We start from the raw sequence: 24139 nt of genomic DNA on the forward strand, positions 1-24139 counted from the left end.
TTAGTATAATGAAATGGGGAATGACGCCTATGTATCTTATGGATGAAAATGCTATAGATCTGTTCTCAAGCAATACGCTGAAAGCTTCCCCGAGCTGGGAAGAGGTTAAGAAAATTGTCTATACAATAATCCTCATCTCTCTACCCCATCTGTTTGCAGATACAGATAATAAAAATACCCTTTGTGAGCACATCCCCCACGTCTCTGCAATCCTGCCTTTCCCCATTATCTCTTAGCATACCATGCGCCCACTGCAGCCAGGGATTCTGGGTAATGACATGCAAATGAGCACACCTTTTGCTTCTAATCCATTTTAACATGGAACCCTGAAGCTTATGCCTGCTTATAAGCTTATCCTACAAAGAGCTTAAGGCTCGGGCCATGGTGCCTTCGCCCGTGCGGAGGGGTGCGCAGACGTGACGTCACCGGCTTGAAGTGGGTGCGTTTTTTCGGCCATGGTACGCGCGCCATACATGGGTGTGTCTAGGGGCGTGCCACATTGGGCGAACCGCTCTCGTGACCGGCCTGTCTTGCCAAGAAATCCACGCCGCATGGACGCGAACACTGCCTTAAGGCAGCCTGTTTGCTCAGCCGCACGGTCTGCGGTACCATGGCCCCAGCCTAACCCTGGTAGGGCCCCCCTGCTCCCCCTCCAGCCCTATACCCATTCACCAGAAGGAACACAACACCCAAAGTAGACACGAAGCAGCGAGGTGGTGGAGCAGGCCACATCGATGATTGATTTTAATATAATTAAACAACTTTATTTCAAACCAAAAGCAAAGATTAAACCCAGGGACCTCACCAGACGGAAAAAAAAAACCTAAACCGATCCCCCTGCCTCTCAGCCAAGAGTTCTTCAAAAGTTCCAGGGAGCGCCAGTGTTCACATCGACGTCATGAAAGAAACAATAGAAACAACATAGTGTGGTACAATTTCAACCAGATTAATTGTTGTTTAAGTGAAAAATAGTTCCACTCACACTTTTTAATAAAGCAGTACAGAGACACTCTTCTCGCTCTGAATAGAGCAACGGATCAGGAACTCCGCATATGAAACCCCTTTGATAGTGAATCCTTCCCATCCGGGGTTTGTGTACCCAGGAAAATAACGGAAAATGCTAATTGCGCAGAATATCTCGAATTGTATTAAAAAATAGAACAATAAAAACATATGGATGTGCACTCACATTTAGTACATAACATCAATTCGTGGTGCGAAATCCCGACTTTCCTCTGTACGTATTAGACCGGCGAAGCTCACTTCCGTGGCTCGGCTCTCGTCTACGTCACCGCCGGTTGGGTGAAGTTGAGGGCGGAAGAGCTGTGTGGACGGATCTCCGGCTGCCAGGACTTCGCGTCACGAATGAACGCCGATTCAACGCGTTTCGTCGGCACGACTTCTTCAGGGATCTTTCTTTGGTTCTCTCAGCCAAGAGACAGATTCAAGTTAAAGCCAAATAAAAACATTAGGCATTGCTTTTCAGACAAGTGTCTTTGGTAGACTGAGCCACCTGTGCTGAAGCAGGGATATTCTAAAAACCTGATCTGTTAGTGGGCCTGGAGGACTGAAGTTGCCCAGCCCTGGTCTAGGGACTTACCTATGACCAGAGCGCTAGGAAAACCCCATAGCTAATTATTCTACAAATGAACTAACGTTTTTAAATAAACCCAAATCGTTTCCTCCTTCAGGAACCAACAAAACTAAACGATCCAAAGAAAAGGCTCCTCGCCGGAGGAACTCTGGCAAAACTAAATCCCACTCTAACCCCTTAGAACCTAATCACAACTTTTACAAGGTCACAAAGCAACTCAAGGTGACGTCCAAAAGAACGATCGGCACCTCTTCTTTCAGTCCAGTGTATAAAAGAATGTCCCAACATCCAGATGTCCCTCGCAGCTGAACAGGGACCTATAACAACGAAAAGAAACCAAACACATCATAACAAGTCTAATCTGACATAAGAACTGAAGTGGTTTTTATAAACAGATGGGCCCAAGCCTGGTCCAGCCTCCTCTCTGGCAGTTCAAACATCTCTTGGCTTGAAACCCAAACGTACAATGCAAAAAAAGCTGCTAAAAACTGAGAGAGAGAGGGTGATAATTATAGGGTTGGCAGGTGTCCAGTATTGAACCGGACTGTCCTGTATTTGGACGCGATGTCCAGTAAATAATTAGAGATAATACTGGACAAGTATGTGCCACCTGGCAACCCTAGAGCTAAACCATTTCTATATGTTAAAATAGGATCACTTTGAAAATTTGAAACGGGCTCATTGTTTCTAATATAAATGTTTTATTGTCCGACAAAAGCTTTGGTTTGTAAATAAGTCATTAGGAATACTCCGTAGAAGCCCCTCACATCACTTAAGGAGTCCCCCGAAAAAAAAGACTCCAAAATTGACTTCATGTCTGCCAGACAGATTGTTTGATAATACTGCATAACAGTAGCCAAAATATGTACAATGACTGCAAAATGTACACTTCCTGTAGGTAACAGGAAGCAAATGAAAGCACCTCAAACATAGACGTGCTAAAAAAATAAACTCTCGGCCAACTGAAGACTTGAAGCTTCAGTATGTTGCCTTTTAAGAGGTCCTGAAATTCACAGAGAATAACCCGGTGGAGATATTCGTGATGTCATTGTTTTACAATTCCTTTGCTCAGAGACAACTGTCGATTGTGAACATGGCTGTCCAGAAACAAAGATATTAAGCATTCTTTGTGGGGTTGAAGTCTTTCGAGCCTCTGTATGAATTGTGTCAGGGGGTTGGAGATCGAATGCAGAGGTTGTCTGACTTGAGCAGAGGAAAGCAGGTAGTCTTCAAACATGAAGAAATGGCTGCCGTTCTGTGGTTGCACCTTGACTCCAGAGAACTGAAAACAGGCCCGACTCCTCCATTCTTTTTGTATTTGGGATTTTTTAAAAGCCCAAACTGCTTCAAACGGTTATTGCGGCCTTCAGTTTTATTTCAGCAGCCTTACAAAAGTTCAGGTTTTAGAACCTCCCAAAAGCGTACACTGAGTCTGGATCTGAACCTTCTGTAGACTCCTAAGGGACTATTGCACTGCATTCATCTTGACTCCTATCGGTTTTATATTTATGACATCTATGTTGAATCTTGTGCAGTGTCATATTGACAATAATTTGCCATTGAATTAGGCTGAACTGAAATCGTGATTCACTATCAAAGATGAAGCTCAATGTTCTATTGTTAATTATTTCAGTGCCTGTACTGAAGATATCAACTTTGCTGCTTCCAGATCTGCCTGCAAACCATTTCTGGTCCCTGTCACAACGGTTCCCAATCTTTTTTTATATTGCGCTCCCCCCTGCTAGCGAATATGTGTTCCGTGAACCTCAAACTAAGTCTTACTGCCTACTCATCAGATTATTGCTAACAAAAACATCTTAACTGATACCAGGCAGTATAGTCCTGAGCTGGTGGAGGGAGCACACGCTTATTAAGGCCCCAAAACTGCCCCTCGTTGTGTGCAGGCAGCATGGGTGGAATAGCGGTCCATCATTGCGGGAGTCAAAAAGAAGTCAAGTCACACCCCATAATGCCTTGATGCTGTAGAACCAAAGCATTGTGGGGAGCAACTTTGAAAGCTCCTGCTGTAACTGACAGCTATACCACCCACGCTTAAGGCTTGTCCAGGCTGAGTGCGAGCACACATGCATGCGATCAAACACATTGCAACAATGTGTTTGACCAGCATGCTTGCATGCCGTGAGCGCATGGCGCTCAGCTTTTTGGCAACACAAAGATTTTGCCACTCGCTGGCGCGTCTCGTGGGCCGTTCAGGCCAATGAGGGCGAACCAGCTCCGTGACATAGCCACACCCCCCCCCGACACACACGCAACTAGTTAGCCAGGAATCGCCCGGGCAACCTGAGCGCCTGACGCCACAGCGCTCGAGGCCAGCGCACACGGTTGCACCCTGGCTGCGGTCCAAGGTGCAGTTTGGGGCCTCACTATATGCACAGCCCATCCCGTGCTCAGGAACACCCTATACCGCCTGGAATCCATCATTACTTTGTTTTTTTTGGGGCTGCAAACAGCTCGGAGACAGTTCCCAAACCCCGTTGGGAATTACTGCTCTAGCAGAAAAGCGTTCAGTAAAATGTGAAAGATAAGTGATACCATTTTTTTCCACTTGTTATAGTGTGTACTGAAAATAGCATAGAAGTTATAGTGTGTTCACTTACCTGCCATAGTTATTTGTATGATAAGATCAGGAGGGGATGCTGCTCAGGTGTACTTTTCATTTTATGAATTCAAAATTAATTCCAATGACAAGCAAACAAACAATGTTCTTCTGCACAGTGTTGTATCAGCTGCAATGATTTCTTTATGCATTTAAAACAGATTATAATTCTGAACCCCCTAGACTGGGAGTATTAAACACCCCTAATTGCCTGTAAATACAGAGCTGTCTGGAACCTGTGTAATATCTTACTGGCAGATATTGTGCACATTATACGTCTGTGGATCCTATTTTTATACATGCAAATTTGCCAAGAGAAAATGTTTGCTTTGCCAATTGTCAGCAAACCTTTGCTCACTGCAAGGGACATGGAATTGAATCACTGGAGTCTGCAATTTTTTTTTTTAATTTTACAATGGGATATTAACTTTGTATATATCAATTTCTGGATTTTATGGTAGCAATTAATCTTTAGTGTTCGAAAATAATGAAGGCTCAGGATTTTTTTTATATATATATCCCTACACATCCTTGTCCCTTGTCTTGAATTTTCCACCACATGTGAATATTTGATTGTGAGTGCATATTTGACCAAGAAGTTGGATAACTTGGAATGCAATTTATATACTACAGCGGTTTTAGGATGACCCCGACACACACCTCAGTGACACATTTGTGACAACTTTAATAATATCTGCTGTGGTTTTTATATATATAACTAGCTGATATACCCGGCGTTGCCCGGGCGTGGAAGGGCAGGGGGCATGGAGTGGAAGGGGGGGGGGGGCAAAGGGCAGGGAGGGGGGGGGGGGCAAAGGGCAGGGAGGGGGGGGGGCAAAGGGCAGGGAGGGGGGGGGGGCAAAGGGCAGGGAGGGGGGGGCAAAGGGCAGGGAGGGGGGGACTCAATCCCCCCCCCACACACACACACACAATCCCCCCCCCACACACACACACACAATCCCCCCCACACACACACACACACACTCAATCCCCCCCACCCCACACCCCCCCCACTCAATCCCCCCACACACACACTCAATCACTCCCCCCCCACCACCACCACCAACACACACTTAATCAGTCCACAATTTCACCTGGGGGGGGCGACATGCTCCGATCCCCCAACCCCCCATGCTGCTGAAAACGGGAAGCAGACAGGAAGAGAAGGAGGGCTTGTCTGTGTGCAGAGAGAAGCCCCGCCCCCTCTGCAAGACAGACAGAAGCAGCAGCACGGATCTTCTGGCCCCGCCCCCTCTGCAAGACACAGACAGAAGCAGCAGCACGGATCTTCTGGCCCCGCCCCCTCTGCAGGCCCCGCCCCCTCTGCAGGCCCCGCCCCCTCTGCAAGACAGACAGAAGCAGCAGCACGGAGATTCTGGCCCCGCCCCCTCTGCAGGCCCCGCCCCCTCTGCAAGACAGACATAGAAGCAGCAGCACGGATCTTCTGGCCCCGCCCCCTCTGCAGGCCCCGCCCCCTCTGCAAGACAGACATAGAAGCAGCAGCAGAGCTTCTGGCCCCGCCCCCTCTGCAGGCCCCGCCCCCTCTGCAAGACACAGACATAGAAGCAGTAGCACGGAGCGCCCCCAGGTTTCCCTGCAAGCTGCTCGCGCCCCCCCTACATAATCGTGGGGGGCGCGCCCCTAGCTAATGTATGTAACATCCCCCCTACCGCGTGCGTGTGTGTGGCCCGTCACTCCGCCTCAGGCCAATGAGAGGTGTGCGGGGGCGGGAGGCCCAAGGTACAAATGAGATTTCCCCTAGGGACACCGGACATCCAGACAGGCATACAGTGCTTTCACTAATATAGTATATAAGATGAATACTCCTATGCACAGTAGGAGTTGTTACCGTGAGGCTAGGTCCCCAGTGTAGCCGATGGCGCGCACAAGTCCCTTACCTCCTCCCTGGCTGTCCGCAGTTCCCCGTCGCTTCCTGGCTCACTGCGACGCGTCAGCCAGCTGGGGCTACAACAGGATTGTGTTCCAGTGCAGCGACGCGTCACATGGTGTGCCAGGGAGCCAATCAGAGAGGTGGTTTGCTCCTGCCCCTCCCATCGCCATCCACTTTGAATCCTCTTCAGCCCGGTGATCTCTGATGCAGTGGCTTTTCCACAGCCCCTCGTACAGCATTTTCAGGTTTTTCATTTCGGGGAGGGGGGGGAAGCGAGCCGTGGGGGAGGGGAGCGAGCCGTGGGGGACTTTAGTTACTTTTTTTTTTTTTTTTTTAACAAAAGCCGTCATGTCCGTGCCCACCCGCCCTGTTTTGGCCACGCCCCCCACACCCGAGAACCCTGCCAGCAGACCGCAGTCTAGCACTGTGCACCCGCCGCCAGGCGCACGTAAAGCAGCCTCCAGCAGCACCTCAGGCTGCGGTCCCAGTACAGCCTGTGCGCACGGCGCGGCGTGCACTGTGCGTGTAAGCACCGCCCCTCAATGGGGCTGGGCCCACTACGCACGGCCACGCAGACGGTGCAGTCGCGCCGTGCTGCAGGGTTTTTCCCAACTCAATAAAATTGAGTTTACTCCTAGCGACGGAGGCGTGGCCACGCCCCCACCGGCAGTTCACCCAATGACGGCGAACCAGCGCGTGACGTAGTGGACACGCCCCCGCAAATCCCCGACCACGCCCCCTCCCGTCGCAAGATTCTCCTCACAGATCGCAGATCGCGGTTAGCACTGTGACACGCGCCGCCCCCCCCGCCGGGCGCGCGTGTCACAGACATTACTGGGACTGCAGCCTTAGCCTGATACAGCTTGTCAGCACTTCCAGTAATACATTGTTACCCAGCTCTACTTACAAAGGAAGTCTCCCTCTCATACAGTAATAGAATTGTATTTAACAGCCAGTAATGATCTGTGTGTGTGTGTGTAGCGTCAACACCAGATCTCGTTAGGAAACAACTTGCTTAGCTCCACAATGACATCTACAGGTACAGGTCTTTTGGCTAAAAGTTGCCTACTGTATGCAATGACAGAAATGTCAATAAACGACAATTTAAAAAAGGAAGGAAAATGAAGCATACTTTTGTGAGTTCGAGCGGGGAGAGAGGGGATTTGCAAACTATTATAAGTCGGGTATATAAAAATAAGTATTTCTCTACTAAAAAAACAATTTTAAGTATTGTATGACTGCATAAAGCAAGATTAAATATTTAAACATTACTAGTCTATTATGCATAATTCTTATGTCGTTTTAAATGTCATTTTACAAAACCCAATAAAAGAAATTCACACCAAAGAAAAGTAATTGTGACTTTCCTTTAATGGGAACTGCTTATAATAGGGTCATTGAGGTTTTATTTGTCATGGTATTGGAAAGGAAGCATCTCGTCAGGTACATACAGACACATTTATGGAGGTTCCGGTACAGGGTTATCGCACCTCTTCCGGTGTTAACTGCCGTTAACGTCATTGTGAGTTACCACCAGAACAGACGCAATAACCCGTACAGCACTTGATACATGTACCCCATACAATTCTAAATAATTTGTGAATAAACCTAAAATATGCATGTCATAGACCCTGAACATGTAGAGATAATTGAAAAAATATATAAAATCCCTCCCCCTTTTTTTTTTAAACGCTGCAAGTGTACAGAAAACACAGCCCAGTTAAACCTGTCCTTACATCCATCAAAAAGGATTTTTTCCAATAGGTTAGAAGAGGCCGGGTATAACTAACCACAGGCTGGTTCAACAGCGCTCAAAAGGGAACATGAAAAAATAATTACAGGTACATATTTTATACCATATAGACAACCCACATACAAGTGCCTAACACAGTTTCACTGCCAGGGGGTTCGCTTGGCAGCACAAGGTTAAATATATTTTGGTCTACAAGGCCGTTGCTAACTGTTCATGCAATGCTGGGTCAAAACAGTATTCTAAATAACACAATTCAAGTTGCAAGGTTAGTACACCTGAAATGTATTCATAACATATATAAATCAGGGTGAAGCACTGATCTTAAAAAACAAAAACAAATACTAAAAGAATAGTCACACAATGTTAAATATATCCAGCTATTTATTGTACAAGCAGAAAACTGCTCGAGAACAGATCTGTACATTCCCCCCCCCCCCCATCCCCCCCCCAAGTACACACAAACAATACAGAACAGTATACAGCTCGATTCCTTCACACGACACAACGGGTTGATATTTTACTATATACATTTATTCAAAAAGCAGGAGAAAGGCTATGAACATTACACATGTAAAAATAATGCAGATAAACAGCACTTGTTGCCCATAACTGTGGTTATGGAAAAAAGATGTTGCGAAAAGCGGTGCAGTTCTTGGTCACTTACACCTTAAACCAGCGGTGGCCAACTCCAGTCCTCAAGAGCCTATGTATTAGGGATATCCTTAAAACCTGACCTGTTGGTTGCTCTTGAGGACTGGAGTTGGCCACCCTGACCTTAAACGGTTAATAACCACTTGCTACTTCATTCTTTCACATCCTCCCCGATGACGCATTTCATTGTAAAATCATCCACTTAAATATCCCAAATAATTATTTTTTTTATACATTTTTTTTTGTTTTTTTAAATACAAAATAATATTTGCAGGGCTCACTAAAAAAAGGATGGCCACTACTTTCGAGCTACTTTATAAATGTGTGTTTCTAAATCAAAATCGCTGGATCATTCTTCCCTTTTCATCTGCGAGTTCGGTTAGGCCTCACACACAGCGGAAAAGGTTTGCAACCAGTGTGGTTAGTGGTAATCATACTCATGTAGTGCCTTAACCCTCAAATGTAGTCGTATGTTAAAATCGATATATCTCAAGCAAAACCGCAGCCATCATTTACAAATCGTGCCTTTGAAGGACACACGTTGCACGCAAGATTAAAGATTCAATAAGGCACTGCAGGAGTTAGCATTAAAGACTAGCAGGGAGAAGAATACTGGTGGCAATTCCATTGCAGTACATTTTCCTGCCACACGAGTAGCTATTAGGCGTAAGCTTGGGACAGTACATGCTGCATGACTGACTGCACACAGCAGTTCCATGTTGTAACATAGCTGAAAGCTACTATATACAGGTATGCGAATCGCACTTTCAGAAACTTCGGTTTCCATTTCTAAAGCTCTTAAAATACCTCCACACCTCACCTTTACAGATGTGTCAAATTGCAAAAAAGCACAAATAAAAAAACTATAGATTTGTATTTTTCTATACATAAAAATAAGAGATGCTGGGTATATATACACACAAGGTCACTAAGTGCAGGGGTGGGCAACTACAGTCCTCAAGGGCCACCAACAAAGTAAGGTTTTCAGGATATCCCCGCTTCAGCACAGGTGGCTCGCAGGCCAAGTCGAAGCCACCTGCGCTAAAGCAGGGATATCCTGACCTGTTGGTGGACCTGGAGGACTGCAGTTGCCCATCCCTGCACTAGTGCATTACATTTCTGACGTCTTCAAAAAGGCCCACACACCTTTACTGTGAAACAAAGCTTCAAGCGCGCGTGAAACAAAGCTTCAAGCGCGCGTGAAACCGCGTCACTTAAAGAAAACGAAATGAACAGTTGCAACTTTAAGCAGTCGGCGGCTGCGAAATGTGACAAATGCGCACACCAGTTGCATCACGACAGACGAAATCTGTGTAACGCGGAGATTATGCAGCGATTGTCACAAGGCCTTGTACTTCTGAACTACCACTTAACATAGACAACCATAAAAAGCGACAAAACATGCGTGGTACGCTGAAGTTCGGTATGAGAAGACGACGAGAGCGACGACGAACTCACGTGCTATGCAAGCCGCAGAACATTTTCGTTGTTTTGTTTTTTTTTAATCCGTAAATTACATCGCTTTTAATAATCGTGCGCAAGAACATTCAAATTTTCATAAATCGTAGGCCTCACAAGTAAGATAAGTCACAATGACGGTCGTACTTTTTTTGCCGCCTGTAGGCTTGGGGGGGGGGGAGGGAAGGGGGTTGAAGGGAAGCGGCCCTACTCCCTAGCGTAGTGACGTCACGACGGCAAGTGACACCATGTCATGGCAACGTGGCGTTGGGTCGCCATGACATGGCAGGAGGTGGCCCGCTCCGGAAAAGGTAAGACACTTCCTCTGCAAAAACTGCCACTAAAGACGACTCAACCTGATGGGAAATCCAACCCTGGAGTCACATATGGTTTAATAAGCGAGTCCGTATGGAAGACTGACATACTATATGTTGACCTTGCACGGTATATTGAAAGTACGTTATAGGACCTGCTGCTTGTGTGCGTTTTTTCGGCAGCAGGTGGTCAGCAGAATGTTCCAAGGGCAAAGTGTTCCATTGCATCTATCCTGCTCCTAATGGCTGAAAAGTGGGAGTGTCAGATAATGGTTACAATGAAAGGTTTTAGATTAAGGCCAGAACTTTTACCACCGCCCGTTTTGTGATAAATTACGTTCGGCGATACATAGCTTTCGAAAACTGTTACCTAGGCTACAGGTAGGGTGATAAATTCAGTATCTACCACGTGCATACATTGATTTATGCATACGTCATTGGCCCACAGCCGCTGCAGGTGGAAGCTGTAACCAATACGAGGAAGAGACAGGACTATTAGCGCTTCAGATTTTGCCAACAAGCAGCTGAGAAAATACACAAAAGGAGCAGTTCTTACCCGATTTTTTATTTTACCCGATTTTTTTTTTTTTACTAATAGGGTGCGAACCAAGGAGAAACAAAATGTCTGCCAAACCTCAGCCCATTAGGAAGCTGCATCATCATCGGTTGCGGCTTCCTATTGAATAGCCATTTAAATCCCCTTTAAAAACCAAGTATCTCTGGAACCAGGGCGTTCAAGAGCTGAAAATAGTGCAATCCAGCTCTGCATAGTGCAGTTCAGCCCTCTCCCCCCAAATCCTGTTAGGTTAGTTAGGATAGATTTCTCTTGAATGAGTGCGCCTCTCTCTTTGGATGCAAATAGTTTGCTCTTTTAAAAACTGAAAGTACAAAAACCAAAGAGACAAATTGCTTAATGCCTTAGCTGCCACCGAACGGCAATGCATTGCCGATCTTCTGGCAGGAATGGGGTGAAGCAATAGAAAGTGGAGGGGTGCCCTTTAAGACTACCTGTCTGATCACACATGGGCCAGCGCTCAGTGTTTCAGGATACACTAATAACAATCCAAGACACACAGGGGCCTATTCTAGATCCGTTGAGGCAACTGATCAAATGGGGGTATTGACTTCAATGTGGAATTTCAGCCGAAAAGGCCCTGTCGGCATCTATAGAACAAGCCATGGTGAGGATTTGGTTTTCTGGACATTAGCAGCCGATACGTGGAAAGTCAAATTCATAGTGACTTACTAAACCAGGGCTGGGCAACTCCAGCCCTCAAGGGTCACCAAACGGGTCAGGTTTTAAGGCTATCCCTGCTTCAGCGCAGGTAAAGTCTGAGCCATTTGTGCTGAAGCAGGGATATCCTTAAAACCTAACCTGTTGGTGGCCCTTGAGGACTGGAGTTGCCCACCCCTGTACTAAACTAAATCAAAGCCAGCAAACCCGACATCAAAAGACGGCAAATGCAAGTAAGATTTGCCACATGGAAAAGGAAGACATCTCTTATATGTTAGAGGGTGCGGGGCGGGGAAGAACTAACATATCCAACAGCACCAACAGAATTTCATGTTAACATTACAGCATAATCTATCTTTTTTTTTTACAATAAAACAAAATTTGATATGAAAAAGGAAATTACATTCTTAGTCCATGATTGTAGACATTATACAATTCTGGAAAACAAATAAATAGTACATAATTCAGTTTCAACGTCGACTTGCCACAAAAAAAATACCTGGAAAACGCAGGCAAAAAGTTGAGTTTCGCCGATGCGTTCATTGCGGCAGTACGCATATTACATCGAGATGTAATCAGACCATTTCCCGCTCCAGTGTTTAGGAGGCCTGCAACCGTCCTCCAGCACGGAGTAGTATTAAAAAAACAGCAAAAAAAAAAAGGAAGATATTTGGCCATTTTGCAACATGTATTTGTCCTTCCCACTCCCAAGGTCAGCTATTGGTGGAAAGCGATGACCCGCAGCGCCTGGAGTCACTTGGGTGACAGATCATCCAAGGAGATGAATGAAGAGCAGGAGTTGGAACACATCACTGGGGATTCGGTCATGGCGCTCCCTTTCGCCATGGAATCTGCGGAAGAGCCCACGCTGCTGCTGCTGCCGTCAAGGATATCCGAAGATAGGCTGCAAAAAAGGTACCAAGGAAGACAACTGATGTTCTGAAACTAGGAAGGCGAGCGACTAGGTCAGGGGTGGGCAACTCTAGTCCTCAAGGGCCCCTCTAACAGGTCAGGTTTTCAGGATATCCCAGCTCCAGCACAGGTGGCTCAATCAAAGACTGAGACACCTGTGCTGAAGCAGGGACTGATTTAGCTACCTGTGCTGAAGCAGGGAAATCCTTAAAACCTGACCTGTTGGTGACCCTTGGGGACCGAGTTGCCCACCCCTGCAGAAGACAGGTACTCAAACATTTCCTTTCCACCGACCACTTCAATCTTATTATTTTGGGGAACGACAAAGTCTCTTCAACAGTTTACATTAGGGGTGCGCAAAATGTGGGGCGCAACATTGTATGGGGGGGGGGGGCACGGCCCTTACAGAGGCCCGCATTCTTCCCCACAACATTTAAATGAAATGCCGGGGTAGTGCGCGATGCCTCCAAGTTCCCTTACCTTGTCTCCGGCGGCTTCTGGCGAACCGTCGTCACATGACATCAGAAACACCGGAGACAAGGTAAGGGGGTTGGGGTGGGCACGAGTGGGGGGCAGGCGGGGCAGACAAAAAAAGTTTGTGCAAACCTGGTTTACATAAAACAAATGCCAAACCGCCTGTGTGAGGTACGGCACATTATTTTCTCTGTAGACCGAAGTGCGAATCAAGTACGGAAAAGCAGCGACCTGGTCGTACAGCTAGAAAACTAGGAGCAGAGAATTGATTTACACTCCTGCTGATATCATTAACATTACTCTATGTATAAGTGGCTGAATACAGAGATTAGGCCATTTGGGTTTATTACTAACCATGTAAATACATTGTGATTGCTTAAAATGTGAGAAATATAAAATAAATATAAATAATGGGGAAGGGCAGTGTCGTAGAACGGTCAGGCGCGGGAGTGCGCGCACAAGCGGGATTTTTATTATCCACTGTACGGTGGAGGGCTTGTCACTTATTTACCCACGGTAACCCAAAATGTCGACAGAGCTCTGAGTAGGCTGCACTGGCTCTGCACTTCTTTAACCCCGCCTGTGCTGAAAAGCTGTGCATAAGCTCATAGGTGGCCATGTTAAAATGGATAAGAAGCAAAAGGTGACAGTGTGTGCTCATTTGCATGTCACTACCCAGAATCCCTGGCTGCAGTGAAAGCACGGTATGCTAAGAGATAATGGGGAAAGGCAGAGCTGCAGACATGTCTGAGACGTGAATGAGCTCACAAGTGAGATTTTTATTAGGAATATAAAATAAACAGCGTCATTTATTTTGATTGAAAGCCAAAAGCACCCAGTGAGCACCACCGGCACCCATAAAAAGGAGTCTACACTTGATTTCATTATACAAATTTCCAAAGGCGAAACAAATAAACACACCCCCTGGATCCCTGTACACCTGCAGCCTGCCAAAGCTGTCTGCTTATATAGCACACCCTTCCAACAACGCGTGTGTAATATTGGGAATATCAAGACAGCGGTTGTAATATTTCAACTTATTTGACCAGCACACACCACTAACACATACAACATAAACAGGGAGCCAAATATATGGTCAGTCGATCAAAACATCGCTTTCTGAAGAATACCCGGAACTATTAACAATTGGAATATTTCCACTAGGTGGCAGCAACAGCTGACCAGGCCAAGTTGGTTAATGTTTCACCATGGTTCCTCAAACACAGGATTCCTTAAACGGAAACATCACTGCTTCCCCACCGTTAATGACTTATGTCTGCTTCCTTTTGTATCTTTGTGTACCCTCCCCAGCCCTGCTTAGACAGCCGAGTTTCCTATTGTTTGATATATGTGAGAGCAAACTACATTACTACATATTATTTATTTTACCAGGAAATACATTGAGAGTTACCGCTTGTTTTCAAGGCTGTCCTGGGCACAGAGTTATGGTGACGATACATGGTTACATTACATGGATAGAGGTTATGCATTCAATTTCGAGACAGTTCATGGACAGTTAGCAATAATATAAGTTTATGGGCGTATATAACAGAGCAGATTAAAATGTGGGACAGCTGAAGTCTTGAAAGAACTTAAACTGGAGGCGGAACCTTCATTCAAAGTATTTTCCCGATGTACGAGAACTATAGTACAACCCCGGCTTTGATGGTTAGGCTGGTGGCCGTGAGAACCAAGTTCCATGTGTCGGAACAGCAAACTTTGACACGGTTAAAGCTGCAGACCAAGCAAGATCTTACATGTTATTTTTAATAATAATAAATCAGTTCTGTACAATGAGAAAATACTTGTAGCATTTTTTTTTAACAACTCTGAATGACATTTTTAATATATTATAATGTAACAAGCATTTTTGGTTTCTATAGCAACCATTTACAAAGTCACATCCTCTTCTGAAACAGGCTCTGGCACACCCCTTTTTGAGCCCTGCCCTCTCTCTAGCAGTGCACCAATAGTATCTAGTGACTGCCTGGTCACACGATCTTCCCTACAGAACTTTGCATCTTTGTTCCTCTTCTGCTGCACTGGCAGCCATTTAGTGAACACTCAATCCGAATCTTCGCCGACGATCACAGGAGAACGGATCGATCGGCAACTTAGCTAATTAATTACTCATCATTGTGTAGATTGTATTGATGAACATATTAAATGGGAGGGAAAAAAAAAGGCAGCTTGGACAGGCTTCAAAAAAACATCAATAAAATAAAAAGCATGAATTGCTCCTTTAAGAACCACTGGTGTAAAACATATGGGACGAGGTCAGAGAGCGCTTTTAACTTCCCCACTGCTTAGTAATCCAACAGCCTTCCTTACGCAGGGACAGCTTTCTTACCAAGAACTGAAGTCTGACAGGTGCGTAACATCAGGAGAGAGCATGTTGGTGATTCCTTGAAAAAGTCTCTTTGGTTGACTTTCTATTTCCATCTCACCTAAAAAAAAAAAAAAATAATTTAAAAGACAAAGAAAGTAAAATCCCGGTGAAAACATGATCGCCGGACCAAAAACAGGTTACCATTAAATACAATACATGTCACATGCCGCTAAAATAAATAAGCCAGACTCTGCCCGTGTTATTTATATGGGCAGGTTATTATTCGCATACTATGTTGACCATGGCATGCACGCCAAAAAAGAGCAACTCATTCATTCTGGTGTGAGGCAACTTCCCAGTGGTGACGTAGAAGAGTACAACGCCGTTCAAATAAACACAACCGCAAGCTTCTCCAGCACACGGAATTACTCCCTAAAGAATACCCAACAGTTTGTATAACCCTATAACCAGGGGTGAGAAAGGGGTCCCCTGGGAAGAGCTCATCTCAAGCCCCCGGGACCAGCCGTACACAATATATTTGCAGCTTTGTTTGTGCCGGGGTTGACCCAGACTACAAACACGGCTGGGGGGGGTTTCGCCAAGAGAAAGTTGCGGCGTCACCTCCTGACCCTGCCATTTTATATTAGCTGCAGGAGCGGAGCTGCGGACTCTGCAACCATTGTGGACAAAGCCGTTCAGAGAAGTTTAGGAAAAGAAGAAAAACAAAAAAAGCTGCAAGCAACATGCAACTTTAAGGCCAACTCCAGTCCTCAAGAGCCACTAACTGGTCAGGTTTTCAGGATATCCCTGCTTCAGCACAGGTGGCTTAATCTTCAGAGCCACCTGTGCTGAAGCAGGGATATCCTGAAAACCTGGCCAGTTGGTGGCCCTCGAGGACAGGATTTGGCCCCTGCTGCAGGTTCCTGTAACACAAACACTAAAGTGATTAATGATCACACGGTGAACAGCTTCCCTTTGTAGGAGCGATATACTACCGCTCAGTCTGTACTTCACGACTGGCAGCCCTGAGAACTCCTTAGGGTTTTTCTATAGCATGCTTTGGATATATTAATGCCCCACGGGAAAGATGGCACACAATACCAATAGCGGTCATGCATAACAAGAACACGTTTGCAGAAGATTTAACTGCGAAAGAGACCGCACACTGTGGCGCTTATTTAGGCCATTGCGTAATCATTTTTAAAGGAAAATATATAGCCAACCAACAATATCTGCATCCACCCACACAAAACACTGTGACAAAAGTACTTCGGTATGGCACTGCGAGTAAAAGCAATGCTGCAAAAATGTATGCACTTAAAAGTATATAATACATGGCAAAAAGCACCAATTGGATGAATATTGAAATATCAGACACACAGCATGAGAAATCACTCTGTACCTTTCCGTTTCATGGGTCCAAGAACACTTGGCCTTATGCAGTTGATTGGACTCTGACTCCTTCTGCTAAGAAAAAGTATAAACACTAGTATCAGAAAGGAAAGGTAGGGGGGGGGGTGGTGTGTGTGTATGTGTGTATTTAAATATATAGTGACAAAAATAAGGATACGCCAAGGAAGAGACAATATTGCCCATGGCCACTTTTCGCACCAAAATTCCCCTGTGTGCGATTGACAATATAAATATTATATAGAAAAAATCAAGTCCCCCCAAAAAATTGTTAACCTTTCCGCTGGTCACCTTGCCCCCTCCTCGTATGGTGGTTTATTAAAACGTTACAGAAGTCAGACAGACACACTTACGTCGTGAAACGCCTTGTTGGGCTGGGGATGGGACTCGGGGGCAAACCGCTGCTGCTCACAAACATTTGTAAAGATGGAGAGAAGCATTGCTGGGGAAGAAATCCAGACACGGTTACTCCGAAGATTCCTGACTTCATTTCCTCGTGTGCAGTTTTTGCCAGAGGTTTAGTACTGTTTAGTACAGTTGGCCTTAAAGTACTCAATATTTCACATCCACGTAGAGTATTATGTTAGCTGTTTGAAGGCAAAACCATCAATTCTAATCCTTACAAACCATCAGCAGAGATCTAGAGCAAATGTAAATGTATTTTATATAGTTAATGTAGGAGTTTTATACTACCACTCAGCCTGTACTCCAAGACTGGCAGCCCTGAGAACTCCTCACGGTTGTTATTTTGCATATACTGGATTTATTAATGTCCCATGGCAAGTAGGGACACAATGCTAAAATCCATCATGCATGATAGTGATGCCTGACAAGCCTTTGTCTTAGCGTCCTGATTATAGTCCAAGTGATTGATTATTAGAGGGGTAATCAAGCTCCTGCAGGCAAAGATTAAAATACTCACTGGCGACAACAATAAGTGTAAAAAGAACCCGCTTTATTCTACGTACTAACTGGTTAAATGCACAGTTGTCTATATTACCTTGCCTATTCCTCTGGTAGGTGACGGATCTGGGGACACAGGGATAAAGTCAATTCGCTTTGGAGATGAAGATTTTTCTGATCGGTCAAAATCATTATCACTCTGTGAATACAAAAATGACATCCGTGGTTTATATAAAGTGCCGTGTGGTGACTGCACCCCATGTTGTCACTTCTGTTGGCTGTCTTTTTTTTTGCACTGTTCCACTCTTAGTAAAAAGCAACACAGATTTACCTTCCCGAGCCCAATGGGTGACCTTTTTTGAATTACATTTGTAGGATTTTAGTGTTAAGAGACGGTTACAGCATTAATGATACATACAAGTGTCAAATGACCATTCCAAAACCTTCCAATGTACATCTTTCCAAAATGTAATGCCCACGTTTAGATTGTGGACAGTCAATTTTTTTTTTTTAGAACAGGGATGGCAAACGCCAGTCCTCAGGGGCCACCAACAGGTCAGATTTTTAAGATACCCCTGCATCAGCACAGTTTGCTCAATCAGTGGCTCAGTTTTAAACTGAAGCAGGGATATCCCAAAAACCTGACCTGATGGTGGCCATTGAGGACGAGAGTTGACCATCCCTGTTTTAGCACAGTGAAATAATCCTCATGCTGTTTTTTTCCGGCAGAGCGTCAGTAAAACAGGCCAGGTTTTCTAGGATTCTAAAATATAGGATAATAGGCCTCATTAACATTCACCTAGGTTGGCGTTGACTTGAACTGGACCATCACAAATTAACTCAGATCTGTTGGGGGGAGGGGGCGGGGGAAGTCACTTGATTAGTGGCGAGTTGCACGCAATTGCTTCAGCGGCTATACTGGTACATACAGCAAATAGTAATAGGAATATTACCAAGCTCAAACTTTCCTCCCAAGACTGGCTCATCTGCATCGCTGACTGCACCTCCCTTCGAGAAAAAGACAACACCATCATAAATGAATAGTATTCAAACTAACTGCCATTGTCACCTTCTTTGCTAACTGTACGTGAAAGTTACATGCAGCACTATCTATGCTAGGACAGTAACTTCATAAATACCCTACGAAGGTCAACATCCTTATGGAAAGTGGAGTACTCTGGGTCACCACGGAGCTGCTGCCATGCACGATCTAAATCCTTATTAAAAAATCACAGACTCCCCCCCCAAGCCTCTCTCCTGCCCACAGCTTTCTGGGCCCCGTTTAAATGTCAGTTTAAACTCTTACCGTTCGTGCGCTGCTTCTCTGTTCATCAAGCCCACTCCTTCCTCCTACAGAGCACAAGAAAATGAAAAACCTCATCTTGGCAAGGAAGTCATTTATGGAAAAAATAACCAGTTTATTTTTAAAGCTAAATACCGTACTAACAAGTGTTTCTAACAAGCTCTTAAAACAGCCCAATGAGCCGCTTCGGTGGATATAGAATAATCCCTTAAAATGTTACAAAGACAAGACACTAAGGGGGTGGGGGGTCTCAAGACCACCCAACAGGTCAGGTTTTAAGGATATCCCTGCTTCAGCACAGGTGGCTGACAGCCACCTGTGCTGAAGCAGGGATATCCTTAAATCCTGACCTGTTGAGAGGGGGGGGAGGGGCGCGCTTGAGTACTGGAGTTGAGAACCCCTGCACCAAGGAGTGGAGGCCTACAATACATATCAAACTCGCACCACCTGCTGGTTACGCAAATGTTGACTGCATATTACCATTAAAAGCAGCATGTCTAGAAACTGTATTTCTAAATCGTTTAAATAGGCTATTTAATGAAACTTAAAGATCAACCAAAATATGGCCACAGACATTCCAGCAGCATTAAAAAACAAAGTACTGAATATGTTTAGGGCTGCTCTGCTGAAAAAATGTCTTTACGGCAGTTTCTTGTAAACTCAGCCAACTAACACAAGGAGAAGCAAATATCTGTTACCCTTTTAAGTTGATAAAGTCTGCTGCTGGGAATGCGGATAGGAGAGGATGATGGTAACTGTGAAGGGAACACACAAAAAAAAAAAAAATGAGTAAGGGCCAAGGCTCAATCACCATGTACCTGATGTAGGCAGATAGCCACTTGTGGGGCTGTAAAGTGCTGCAAAGATGTGAAAAATGTAGGCAATGGAGTGCCCAATTAGTTTGGAAGCTTTGTACCATGCTTGGTCCAACCCTAAGGCCTCGTTCAGGGTGGCAGCGACAGGAGGTGGAGGGCGCGCGTCCGCGCGTCAGTCTGCTGGGCGATGTGTGCACATCATCCCCAGCAGACCTTTGCTAGTGTTGAGGAGGCGGGGCTACAGACCTGAGGTTAGGGATCGGTGTTGCTCTGTTCAAATCATTTTCAAGAATGATTTGATTGGCTGCCGAAGTACCAGTGACGCTGCTGCAACATGAAAAAAAACTTGAGTTGTTTGTGCAAAGTGCAGCAGCGTCAACTCCGTACTTCGGCGACAAGGGTAGCTGCAACCCTGACAACCGCTATTGAGTTTAAACACTGTGTTTCGGACGTGCGTGTGCACGTTGTGAAGCAGGCACCCTGAACGAGGCAGCAATCCTGCCTTCTGTTAATAAGGGGGGGGGGGGGGAGGGGGGAAGTTTGAACCGGTGAGGGGTGAGAACCCCCCCAGAGATAAAAATAACAATATTTATCTAAGTGGAAACTCCCCGGTCCCAAGGTATATACCGGCTTAGTTCATGGTGTCTTCCTCCCCGGTCTAATTTTTACTCTTGTGCAGTTGTTTATCATTTGTCTGCAAAACAAGACGTTATTCTTAAGGAGACAAATCACCAGAGAGCTATGTCAAATAGTTACGCCTTTAAAGTGCCGGAGATCCGACATGTCTAGAGTCACGTGCTTGCATGACGCAACCAGGCGCCGGATGCCAGAATTGGATGGGCAGGGGGCTCAATATCCGTATGGATCAGGTTAGCGCTTCCGTTGGAGCCCGATACCCCCCTACGAAATTGAGCAAGAGACCAAGACATCAGGGACATCATTAGGGCACTGTGTAAGTTAATGAACACGGTCACTGCAGAAAAGTGCGTACAAAGCACTGCAGGGTTTTTATATAGTTAATGTAGGAGTTTTATACTACCACTCAGTCTGTACTCCAAGACTGGCAGCCCTGAGAACTCCTCACGGTTGTTATTTTGCATATACTGGATTTATTAATGTTCCATGGCACGTAGGGACACAATGCTAAAATCCATCATGCGTAATAGTAATGTCTAAGAAGCCCTTGCCCACGCATTCTGATTATAGACTAAGTCAGTGGTTTCCAAATTTTTGGGGGTTTAGGAGCCTATGTGGAATTCTGAGGAACCCCTATCCTCTCGAATAGCTCGCCCGAGATCTGATGCATTGTAAGGAAACCCCAAACTTCTCTAATAGCGCGTCTGAGATCAGATGCATTGTAAATTCATCTGTATTTGGTACAATTTTCAAATGACTTGAAGATTGCAAGGAACCCTTTAGGGATGTCCAGGCAACCCAAGGGTTCCTAGGAACCCCTGTTGAAAAACACTGAGCTTAGTGATCTCTGAGAGGGCCATTACTTGATAGTAATCAAGCTTGGGATCATGTTGCCGGTTCCTATTGGATGAATGTTTAAATGGAAGCAACACAGGCATCTTAACTGTTGGGTCTCAAGAACGAGTTGGTCACCCGTAGCTAAAAAAAAATAGCACAGTTCAGCCCTGAAGGACCCCAGTTAAAAATATGTAGGAACAATAACATTGGGCAGGATTGCTGCTTCAATTGCTTCAAGTTTGATATGGGGAAAAATAAAAATGTGTGCAACTCAAATAAGCAGTACTTGTAACTAGCACATTGTAGGGTACACTTTATGCGTTTGTTTTCCAAGATAAATGATCATGTTAAAATGTGTAGTACAAAGCAGGGTGAATATGTGATGTATTAACTCTTCTCAGATCATGCAGTAGAACGCCCTATAGCATGGCAATATGTGAACACCCCCCAAAATGTTTCATTGCTTTGTGTAGTTTGTATTTCCCCCGCTTCTTACCATACTATGGCGGTTCATTACTGTAGTGCTGTTTCGGCGCGTTCGTAATACGTAGGGCTGAAAAACCTGCGTGTTATCACTAAAAGAATACAGGAGAAGAAAAAACAAAAAAAGGATTTGTAAATATGGGAGGAAATTAGGATTTTCTGTATAAAAACACACAAGTAAATGCACACTAAGAAAACAGCTTGCAGCTCATACGCTAATGTCTCCAATGCTCTAAAATGATAAAGAGATATAGATAGATATATATGTAGAGGTATCTGTAACATGTTAGCCAAGCTTAAAAAAAAAGGAATAGATTCAGAGGTCCTTGTGCTTGGAGAACAGAAAAACCCTTAGCTGAACTTCTATAGATCTCAATAGTTACTTGATAAGCCAGGACTACAAATATCTTTAGTACACTTTATATTTTATTCTGGAGCTTATCTGACGTATGACCCCAACGCATTCATAAATGGCATCTTTTAGTTTAATACACAATAAGTACCAATGAAGAAGTAGTTAAACGGTGGAAATAAACAATAGTCAGCTTATTAGCATGATGCATTCACTCATTGTTTTAACCTGGCTTATAAACATGTTAAAAATGCTCTAGTTCATGCCCCATCCTGTAGCTTTTACCACCACAACTCCCCAGCTCTTGCCACCTCTCCCCCATCACAAATAACTCTTGCTCCCCCATACAGACAGACATACACATGGACCCCACCCCATACCCCTCTTTCTCTTGCCCCCTCCACCCAATCCTCCTTGCCCATGGCTGCAAACGCATGCCGCCCCCCCCCCCCCAATAACCCTCCCTCATCCCCCAAACTTTAGTTCTAGTTTATCCCTATAGCTTTCTCCCGCACACATGTGCCCTCGCCCCACACCCATGCCCTTACCTGAGCCCGTTGATGAGGGGGGCGCTGTTGGATCTCCTCAGGGTCCCATCACCCGGGGGTCCCGGGATCTCCAGATCCAGCTCCATTTTCTCCTGAGCCATCCTGGTGTGTCCTCCCCGGGGAGGGGGGTCCTGTGTGTGAGGGGAGCTGGCTCCGGGCCTCCTCTGTCCCCCCTCACAGGCTCATGCTGAAGCCCCCTCTCTCCCCCCTTCCCCGGGTGTCCCCTCTCGCTCACCCCTTCCCCGGGGCTCTCAACCCCTTCCCCGGGGGTCCCCGCTTTAGGCCCCAGTCACTACACCCGCAGGGGGAGGAGGAGACCCCGGAGCGGTCCCAGTCAGGCCGCCCCCCATAGCCCAGGGGGGGAGACGGATGGTGCTGCCCCCGGCTCCCTCCGGCCTCTGTGTGTGTCTCCGGCGCCCGAACCCGCTCAGGCCGAATCCTGCAGCGAACACTCGGGCTCAGTCTCAGCTGCGGCTCCGGCACATGCGCAGTGTCACCGAGGCTCCGGCACATGCGCATTGTTACCGTGGCTCAGGCACATGCGCAGTCTCACCCAGGCTCCGGCACATGCGCAGTCTCACCGAGGCTCCGGCACATGCGCAGTCTCACCGAGGCTCCGGCACATGCGCAGAGTGTGTGTGAGTGTGTGTAGAGTACTCTCAACCAATTCTAGCTCTACTCCTCCCTGCATTATGCACAGATGGGCTGGCTGGGGTAACAGAGACACAGATAATACTAGCAAAGTGTCTATATATCATATTTAGTGTGTGGGGAAAAAAATGGAGGAAAATAGGTGTATAGATATATAAACAAATAAAACCTGTAATAATTTTAGAAACATTTTCTATAAATAAAACTTAATATTTAATAGAACTATAATAAAACGGTGCAGGAAACAAAAAAGAGAAATATAATTTCTCAACTAGAGACGACTTTTTCTCTATGAATGCAGAGGGGCCTGCCTCAGTCTGCTGGACGCTGCTATTGCGCACTGACGCAAAATACACACATGCAAAACGATAAAGTAAATCGCCTCACTGAATCTGGCCTGTGTGATCTCCAACGTGAGTCCTGGACTCCCAGTGATAAACAAGGAGTGCACGTTGAAAAATCTGTCATGTGTAGTGTGTGTGTGAGAAATGTCTGAAATCTCACCTTAGCCAGGCATTTGGTCGATTTAGACCTGTGAGTACTCCTCGCACTACTGGTGCACTTACTCGCCCCTTCAAATATGTTTTATACTGCACTTGTTCCCATTGTATTCTGTATATCTCATTTTATTCCGATTAGACCAGGAGTGGCCAATTCTTGCCCTCAAGGGCCACCAACAGGTCAGGTTTTAAGGATATCCCTGCTTCAGCACAGGTGGCTCAATCAGTGGCTCAGTCAAAGACTGAGCCACTGATTAAGCCACCTGTGCTGAAGCAGAGATATCCTTAGAACCTGACCTGTTGGTGGCCCTTGAGTGCAGGAGTTGGCCACTCCTGGTTTAGATTGTAGGCTCTGTATGGTAGGGGCTCCATATTTCCCATTGTTAACTTCCTGGGTAATGATAAAGATAGTGACACTTTTTCATACACACGGGAGTCCTTTACATGTGTTGTACATTTCTTTTACAGGCTGCA

The 24139-nt window shown here is 45.7% G+C and overlaps 1 protein-coding gene and 3 non-coding genes across 7 annotated transcripts; all 4 read right to left on the reverse strand.

Annotated features, from left to right (window-relative positions):
* Window positions 1-792: 792 nt before the first annotated feature.
* On the reverse strand, window positions 793-23036 carry LOC142467466 (PABIR family member 2-like). Of its 4 annotated transcripts, none has more exons than XM_075573184.1 (10): window positions 22515-23036; window positions 21628-21706; window positions 19542-19598; window positions 18847-18890; window positions 18494-18548; window positions 17638-17739; window positions 16991-17079; window positions 16630-16694; window positions 15249-15345; window positions 793-1911 (listed from the first exon to the last, which is right to left on the reverse strand). In XM_075573184.1, the coding sequence occupies exons 1-10, from the start codon at window positions 22613-22615 to the stop codon at window positions 1851-1853; spliced, it is 750 nt and encodes a 249-aa protein (XP_075429299.1). In that variant the 5' UTR covers window positions 22616-23036; the 3' UTR covers window positions 793-1850. The 4 variants fall into 4 exon arrangements, with proteins under 4 accessions (XP_075429299.1, XP_075429298.1, XP_075429297.1 ...); XM_075573183.1 differs by lacking the exon at window positions 793-1911 and adding an exon at window positions 10824-12416 and having other exon boundaries at window positions 16630-16691; window positions 22515-23035; XM_075573182.1 differs by lacking the exon at window positions 793-1911 and adding an exon at window positions 10824-12416 and having other exon boundaries at window positions 22515-23035.
* On the reverse strand, window positions 16201-16345 carry LOC142467728 (small nucleolar RNA U109). The gene has a single exon (XR_012788501.1). It is a non-coding gene; the product is annotated as a small nucleolar RNA U109 (small nucleolar RNA).
* On the reverse strand, window positions 17309-17452 carry LOC142467726 (small nucleolar RNA U109). The gene has a single exon (XR_012788499.1). It is a non-coding gene; the product is annotated as a small nucleolar RNA U109 (small nucleolar RNA).
* Window positions 20676-20819, reverse strand: LOC142467727 (small nucleolar RNA U109). Its single transcript, XR_012788500.1, has one exon. It is a non-coding gene; the product is annotated as a small nucleolar RNA U109 (small nucleolar RNA).
* Window positions 23037-24139: the final 1103 nt, after the last annotated feature.

Source organism: Ascaphus truei, chromosome 16 (genome assembly GCF_040206685.1).
Source record: "Ascaphus truei isolate aAscTru1 chromosome 16, aAscTru1.hap1, whole genome shotgun sequence".
Classification (NCBI taxonomy): domain Eukaryota; kingdom Metazoa; phylum Chordata; class Amphibia; order Anura; family Ascaphidae; genus Ascaphus; species Ascaphus truei.

Bases quoted from the DNA above. Each gene is read 5' to 3' on its own strand.
- LOC142467466 (XM_075573182.1), bottom strand. From the start codon at position 22,615: ATGGCTCAGGAGAAAATGGAGCTGGATCTGGAGATCCCGGGACCCCCG. The intron at 21,707-22,514 runs GTAAGGGCATGG...GTATTCTTTTAG, and splicing joins CCCCTCATCAACGGGCTCAG to TGATAACACGCAGGTTTTTC. The intron at 18,549-18,846 runs GTAAGAGTTTAA...TTTTTCTCGAAG, and splicing joins AGAGAAGCAGCGCACGAACG to GGAGGTGCAGTCAGCGATGC.